The sequence below is a fragment of the Pinus tabuliformis genome, chromosome 8 (assembly GCF_031772625.1).
Source record: "Pinus tabuliformis cultivar Carrire ecotype Pingquan chromosome 8, CPIR1, whole genome shotgun sequence".
Classification (NCBI taxonomy): domain Eukaryota; kingdom Viridiplantae; phylum Streptophyta; class Pinopsida; order Pinales; family Pinaceae; genus Pinus; species Pinus tabuliformis.
The window spans coordinates 722,706,247-722,714,837 of record NC_142294.1 but is presented as its reverse complement, the minus strand read 5'-3'; the positions used below and the strand labels follow the sequence as shown (position 1 = coordinate 722,714,837).

Genomic DNA, 8,591 nt, shown 5'->3' with positions numbered 1-8,591 from the left:
CTAAAAGAAAATTAGCAACCTAAATTGATTCAAATCATATTTAAAATTGGTGTAAAATCCTTTTTAGATTTGTGACTGGATTTGGGCGGTAAATATCTATGCCAACTCACTCATATATTTAAATTAAAAATAAATTTAAAATTTAACAAGCCCTTCAATGAAGGGCTCGAAGGGCTCCTGGCCCCTCCTCAATGGTTAGACCCCTCAAATTAATTTTGATGGGGCCAAATTCGGAGAATAAAATTCCTCAAAGTCGTGGCCAGAGAGACCTCAAAAAAACCCTATAAAATACACCCCCTTAAACCCTACAAACCTATTATGTTCCGTAAAACCCCGAGTCTGCGACACAGTACTCGTAACTCCCAGGGTTTCAAAGCGTGAACCTTGAAGTCGCGGTGTTTTATTTTCATTTGCAGTTCAAAGACCGGCTCATATATGCATTTTCAGGTCTCTTTCGATTCGTATTGACGGCCCAGATTGGTGTTGCAGCTGCCATGGATGGTGTGTATTCTCGGCCCCGTCCGAAGCGACCGTACTTCGAGCAACCGGGTGAAGACATTGGCCGCATGCACAAGCGGGTACAGCATCCCCAACCTCCTTCAGCAGGGCCGGGCGAAACTGTGTTTCGAATTCTCTGCCCAGAGTCCAAGGCCGGAGGAGTCATAGGAAAGGGGGGTAGCATTGTTTCGCAGATTAGGCAGGAGACAGGTGCCCGAGTCACCGTGCAGGAGACTGTCCAGGGTTGTGAAGAGAGGGTTATTGTTATTTCTGCGCCAGAAGATGCTGGGAACAATGGTGGAGATTTGGGGAAAGTTTCGCGGGCCCAAGAGGCTCTGTTTAGGGTTCATGGAAGGATTTTTGAAGATATTGTCGATGAAAATGACCCCGACAATCTTATTACTACTCGTCTGGTTGTGCCCAACGGTCAAGTAGGGTGTTTGCTGGGCAAGGGTGGGAAGATCATCCAACAAATGAGGGAGGAGACGAAGGCGCATATTAGGATTTTGTCTCGCGAGATGACGCCGCCATGCGTTCTATCTACAGATGAGATTTTACAGGTGCACTATATGCCTTTGTTGTTTTCGTGTTCAAATCCGCATGTTTTCCCTTCATTTTTTTAATATGTTTTATTCATTTTTCCCCTTTTTGTTTCAGCATATTTCCTTCTATTTAGTTTCTTGGTCGGTTACATTACTGCCCAAGTTTTCCCTGACTTACACCCGGTTGAAGCTCATGGCATTTGCGTGGGCAGACCAGGGTAAGAATAGGACCCTAGTTGACATTTAAACAAACCATTGACCTGACCAATGAATTAACTCCGCTTTTGGCATACATGCAAATCTTCCTCTTCGTTTAGAATTCTAGGCAGGGATCGGTATAGGTTGTCAGGTAAGGGACTTACACCCGGTTGAAGCTCATGGCATTTGCGTGGGCAGACCAGGGTAAGAATAGGACCCTAGTTGACATTTAAACAAACCATTGACCTGACCAATGAATTAACTCCGCTTTTGGCATACATGCAAATCTTCCTCTTCGTTTAGAATTCTAGGCAGGGATCGGTATAGGTTGTCAGGTAAGGGCTGTTCTTTGTTACGAAGTACGGAACTTATGTATGCTTCAGACGGCACTGGTCTGCAGCTCTTGGGTCCATTTTTTGTTCTTCACAGACGTGTTCTTGGAAACATGTCTAATTCCTCTCTTCTTTTAAATGAGATTCTGTTCATGACTTGTAGGCTTGCGTTGGAGTCCCATTTAAAAAATCCACACTACAGGTAACTACAGCTCGTCCTCAAATTCACATATGTGAGAGAGGCACAGCTGCACAAGTTAGGGCCATTTGTATAATTTTTATGCCCTTCTCTTAAAAGGTCTTAACCTCTTTCCATTTGTTGTAGTACGTGCACTTTTGAATTTGATTATGGTCATAGTTTTAATAACTAGAATAGAGATTGGAACCAGAATTGCAAAATGTGCTCATGTATCTAATATGTAAGGGTGGATATAGCCAAATGACATAAAGTGTGATAACTATATAAACAAAATGCATACACATTGAGGCTCTAAATGGCCTATAAAGTTCAACAAACCATTTGACAGCAAATCAGTACAACACATTCTCAGAATCATCTCCAAAATTGGGATCCTCGTCAACACCCTTCCACCTTGCATGGCTATCAATATTGTAGCCTTTCACTGAAATCGCCAAATTCTTACAGATGATCACAGAGAAGAGAGTGAGGAAAATAAATGGGATGTTATCATTCTGAAGTTTAGGATTAGGGTTTATTGAGGTAATTTTTATTTGTTTGTTTGTTTTTGTTATATATTTGGGTGGGGCTGCAGGATCAGATTGAGTTAGTTTGACTGTTCATTAGGTGGAAATTGATTGTTTTAGGTCTAAAACTATATGAACTGGAACATTTTGCATTTGATAGCAAGGACTATGTTGAGAATAACCTTTAAAAAATTGTTAGTGTCTATTTTTCTAATCTCTAGATGACCTATCATGCACTTGGCATCAGGTTGTGTTATAATTTCAACTGGGGATGTGTTCTGATCCCTTCTTTCAATATTGGCTTTTTTTATATTAGTGATCTGGATCCCTCTCAGCATCTATGCCTGAACAATGGCCTACTGAGACTTAATGATGTGAAATAGTTTGAATACTTCAGGAAACTCTCCCTTTTCTGTTTTTACCTTGAAAGTAACAGCCAGTGTAATTTTTATTTTTCTACATAATATGACTAAGTTATTCTCCAAGTTCACGACTTGTGTCAGATAAGCATTGATACCCATAAAATCTATATTTTCTTAATGTCATTATAGTATGTATTTTCTAAGAGCATCCTTAGTTAACCTTCAAAATATTTATGCAGATTACAGGGTACTTGAATGTTGTGAAAAAAGCATTACAGATTATCTCAACCCGACTGAGAGACAATCCTCCGAAGGAACGTGCTCAGCCACCTTCACATTCTGCTATTTACTCTCCAAATAATCATTCTACACCTGCAGATGTTTACTTGCCTTATCAAAATACAATATCTCGTCATGCAAATTTGGATGAGCCTGTTCCAGGGATGAGATCATCTAATGAATTTAGCAGGGGTTCAGGTCCTGCAAGTTCTGGACATATATTTGCTCCTGCAAAAGGGCCTCCAACTTCTGGACATATGTTTTCTGAAAGTGGAGGGTCTCGTCTGACTGATCGTGGGCCCTCTTCATCTGTGGAAGAGCTAGTTTTTCGGGTTTTATGTCCAAATAAGAAAATTGGCAGTGTAATTGGGAAGGGTGGTAGTATTATTAAACGCATGCGTGAAGACATTGGTGTGAACATCAGAGTTACCGATTCTGTTCCAGGGTCTGATGATCGCATTATTATAATATCGTCAAATCAGGTATGTTTTCTATGATAACACTGGCTACCAGATTGTAATCTGTTTTCTGAAATTTTCTATAAACCTAATGCTCTTATCTTTATGGCAGAATAAGAATTTCTATTATGTTGTACAGAATTATTGTTATGCTAAACTATTTTTCAGTATCCTTACTTTGAAGATTTGTTCCCATGGCACAAGAGTTGACATATTCTGATAGGCTTGTATCTGTTGTCTTGGCTTGCAAGATACATATTTTTTGGGTTTTATGTATAGTGAAGTTAATTAAAATGTTACTTCTATTACAATTGAGCCAAGATTTCACGTAAGAGTATTTGGGAACTTTGCAATAAAGTTTCTATGAATTCCTAATTTCAGTATAGGTTTGAAGCAGAATCTGCACTATTATTAGAAATTTTGATGAAGAATAATTAATGTTCATTGTTTCTTGATGGAACATTGAAGCTTTTCTGGTGTGTTATAACTTGTAGCTATAATTAATTAATAAATTTACTGCAAAAGAAAAAATTCAGTCTTGTTATTGACGTCTATCATAAAATTTGATTGCTTTACATGTAGGTTCCCAATGACAATCTGTCTCCTGCCCAGGAAGCTTTACTGCACATTCAAAATCAAATTGTGGACCTGGGGCCAGACAAGGATGGTGTTATCACCACAAGGCTTCTCGTCCCAGCCAGTCAAGTTGGTTGTCTAATTGGCAGGGGTGGTACAGTGATTTCTGAAATGAGGCGGACAACAGGTGCGAATATTAGAATATTACCTAGAGAAGACCTTCCTCGGTGTGCTTTGGAAACTGATGAGTTGGTTCAGGTATATACAATACTCACTTTCAAATAAATTGTTTTTGCAAATTAAGAGAGATCTCGTCAAAATTGGAAGGCTGGAACAAGTCATGTTAGGGATGTGTTTTACTCTTATAGAGCTTTAGTCAATCAAATAGTCTTTTTAATGTTAAGCAAGCTTTTGGCAGATTGTAGGTGATATAAGGGTTGCGCGAGAAGCTTTAGTTCAGATAACTTCAAGACTGCGGGAAAATTTAAACCATGAAAGGTCCAGTACTAGTGCTATGGTTTCTTCATCTCTGGCACCATTAAGTAGTAGAGAAAGGTTTGAGCAGGGCTCTCCTGGTAGATCTTTCTCTTCTAGCATGGCGTTTCAAGGTGGTGGTCATTCATCATCAAGCTATCCGACTATGCAGTCTTCACCAGCCCCATGGTCATCAAAGGTCAGCTTTGTTTAAACATTTTTATTTATTTTCATCCACTGTTGATTAAAACAAGGTTTTTTCTGTCTTTGAGGGCTGTTATCAACTATTGGACATTATTTCTGCTCTACTATGCTTCAACGCATCATGTTTGAATTTGAGAATTTTAGCAAATGGGAGTTTGTGTCATTTTCAGGATTTTGTAGTGGATCCATGTTTGAGGGGGCTTGTTCTGTATATTTAAAACTGTTGTCAGATAATGGCTCCTGTATACTTTATGAATTTTCTATTTTGAATATTGTTTTGGTGCAATGAGATAACATGGGAGCAGTATGAGATTAAAGATAAATTTGGCTTCAATGGTGACAAACAGCATGGGCAAGTAGCTCACACTATATGCTATGAGTGATGATTCCATAGGAATAGACTTCAGTAGAGTAAGCTAATTTTGTAGCAAACACTCGTTCCAGCCACAAATCTGATAAGAATCTGGTAGAAATTTCAGGCACACGCATAGTTTAAGGAGGATCCATCATCCGTTAATGGTGAAACAGTGCCCTTAGGGGTCTTACCCAATTTTGAATTGACTGAGATCGTCCAAAATTAAATCAGAGTTCCAGATCAAGAGAAACAGACTTTTTGTATTTCTTGATTTGGGCAAGTGGAGGGAAGTTTGATACAAAATTAGACATCTCCAACTCAAATTATATACTGTTTTCCATTATTTTGGTTTGGACCACACCTGAACTAAGTAAAGCATAAGTATTTCAATTCTGAAATTAACTCATTATCAGACTTCAGTTATTTGCTGTTATAGTAAGTCTGGTCCAGGTAGATATTTAAACCAATTTAAGTAAAAGTATTTATCTTATGGAATATGAACTCATTATCAAACTCGTTTCATGACAAAGTTGAAGGAAAAATTTACTGAAATCAAAGTGAACAAGCTAATAATGGTGAGAATTGTATATGTAACTAGTCAGTGCCCTATTAATAGGGTCAGGTTGTATGTTCAACTAATCAGAGTACTTTAATGTTCAATCTTTAAGCAGAGCGAGCTATCCAGGTATAGATCATTTTCCCTTCTTTTGGCATTTTCCCTTTGTCATGGAGTTTTTGATTTGGCTTTGACAAATTTTCCAATATTTGCTGAGACTTTGAAAATGTGCTGAGCATTTGCCAAGTCTTGTGGGCTACTTTCAGCTGGTCAACTGAGTCAACTTTTTGATTATTGAGTACTTAGACCAACAAGAATTGATTTATCTCTATAGTAGTGATGAACTTTGTGTATAGATCGGGCGATCTATATTGTACTCTTGAAGAATTAGTAATTTAGGGCACTCGATGAATTCCTCTCCTGTCCCTGTTAGTACTTTTTGGTTTTGATTTCTTAGAATAGAAGCAGATTCTTGGCAACACTAGGTATTTGACTCACAATATGAGTCTGGCTCAACAAATTGCCACAATTATTGCAAGAACTATCAACTTGAACAGAGTAAGATGTTTTTTTACCATGACAGATTTTTTTGCTTTCTTCATATTTGCATGACTATGATGAACATTCAATTATTTCTTTTGTTGTCTCCCACAATGCATACATTGTTTGGAATGCAATATCATCACTGTCCCATGTAGTTAAAGTTTTATTTATAATCTATTGACAATTGATTTCTCTGCAACTTGCAAGACCTGTTAGGATTTTATGGTTTGGATTTCTTAGAATAGGATGGAAGCAGATTCTTGGCAATGCCAGTTAGTTGAATCACAACATGAGTCTACCTTATGGATTAAGAACTCTAAACTTGAACAAACTAATATGCTTGACTGATCAACTATCAAATGTGTTCCTTTTGTGGTTTCCTGCAATGTGAGGTGTACTTCACTCAGATTGCAGTATCATGAATATCACGTGTATTTAATTTTCTATTTAAATTGTCTGCAAGCAGCAACCTCTCTTGTACGATCAACTTGAGGAAACTAATATGCTTTGTGTCATTATTTTGCTTTCTTCAAAATTAGGATATTTGCATGACTGAATGTTCAAATGTTTGTATTTGTTGTTTCATACAATGCGGGCATACTTTGCTTGTAATGCAGTATCATGGCTATCCTATGCAATTAAATTTCTATTTAAGATAATTGAGCATAAATTTCTCTGCAAACAGCAACCCCTGTGGTACTGACTATATGCTTTGTTTCAAAATTCAGTCAAATCGGGATATAGGCAGTGTTGGCAATTTCTCTGAGTTTGAGGAGCCAATTCTCCGTCAAGGGGGTTCTACTGGATTTGGAAGGTACACAGGATTTGGGCAATTTTGTGGGTTGGTGGTGTCATGGGGGTTTTGCTGATTACCATTTTTGTAGTAATGTCGCTGACATTGTATATCATCTTTGGCGGTGTCAGAGCTGCTGGCGGGCTTATCACAAAAACTACAGTTGAAGTTGTAATACCAGAACGCGCAGTTGCAGCCATTCTAGGAAAGTCTGGGAATGGTATTGTTAAAATTCAGCAGGTAAGCTGTTATAAAGAAGAATAAATTTAATTTGTAAAGCTGGTTGTCAAGTTGTCACATATTTAAAGGCAATAAGAATGTGTTAAATGGCTAGTAATTCAAGCTGGATTGTGGATACCTTGCTATGAAGGCCCTTTATTGATCATGTTTTCTTTGTATGTTCAGATTTCTGGTGCCAAAGTTAATCTTCTTGAAGTTAGACCAGGAACGTCTGAAGGAGTGGTTGAAATTTCAGGCACTCCAGAGCAAACAAATGCAGCCCAATGCTTGATTCAAGCATCCATTGTCAACAGCAAACCTTTATTTCGTTAATATGCCAATGAACAGATTTTATGGTAAGATTTTCGTCATCCAAATTCAAAATCCCTATGCAAATATACGTGATTTCTTTATTTCAGATTAACATAATCAGGTCATGGTATATCCCTTTTTGGGGATTAAAGCCCACGTTAATATCTATTGGCCTAGTTCTGACAATTCTACGTTCTCCTTTCATTTGCATCTTACTTACCAGATGAAGCGCAAGTCCGGAACACTATTTTGCATGGACAAGAAAACGGTTCAAGAACTAAACAATTAAAGCTTTTCATTTCTTTATTGTGAAATTCCATGGGATCCTCTTCAACTGAAATTTTTGAGACGTGGAGACTTGGAATGAAGTGCTGTAATTGCCAAAAATGTTGCCGGGGAAAATTTGACATTGTAGTGACAGACATTGTTTTTCCACTGCCAGGGCAAATGTGTTTATCAATAATCAATACTTCTTTATCCGGCTTATAGAGTGGGATTTCTTTGACTTGACATAAATGTATTTTGGAAGAAAAGTCACAGAACGATTTTGATAAACAGCAACTGGATTATATTTTGAATTTGGATTCTACACTTCTGAGTTTTAAGGATTTGGAATTTATATCAGACTCTTTAAGTTTCTGTCAACTTAGTTCGCATTGTCTGTTCTTGATCAATGGGTTTGTCAACATTTAGTTGGAGAGGTCTTATTCATTTGTTTCTGTATCCGTTTTCTTTTTATTTTTGATCTTCGGCCTTCTTTTACATACCTGTACGACTGCCAGTGGTTGTGGTTCAAAAACAATGTTGTCTGTTTTTAATGTTTGGGGTATACGTGTTTTGAGGGGCCAATTAGACAGTTATCCTGCACTTATATTTGGTCATTATCATTTTATGAATTTGTCATTTGTCGTTATCATAGGAGGTTGGACCAGCTCTCATGATTGGCGTTAAGATATGTGACTGTCACCAAGGCAATTTAAATCTCATGATAATAACTGACCAAAGTGGATCTTGGCATTCTGCCGATAATTATTTTTATTATTTTCCTAAGATATGTGACTGTCACCAAGGCAATTTAAATCTCATGATAATAACTGACCAAAGTGGATCTTGGCATTCTGCCGATAATTATTTTTATTATTTTCCTAAATACATTTCACAATCAACGTAAAATCACAGGCCTTT

At 37.6% G+C, this 8,591-nt stretch overlaps 1 protein-coding gene across 1 annotated transcript; it reads left to right on the top strand.

The window, feature by feature from the left end:
- Positions 1-289: 289 nt before the first annotated feature.
- On the top strand, positions 290-8,051 carry LOC149237628 (RNA-binding KH domain-containing protein RCF3-like). The gene is made up of 8 exons (XM_089372724.1): positions 290-1,058; positions 2,877-3,398; positions 3,957-4,208; positions 4,369-4,623; positions 6,811-6,896; positions 7,007-7,115; positions 7,281-7,450; positions 7,630-8,051. Exons 1-7 carry the CDS (start codon positions 495-497, stop codon positions 7,425-7,427), a joined length of 1,935 nt encoding a protein of 644 aa, XP_089228850.1. The 5' UTR covers positions 290-494; the 3' UTR covers positions 7,428-7,450; positions 7,630-8,051.
- The last annotated feature ends 540 nt before the right edge of the window (positions 8,052-8,591 follow it).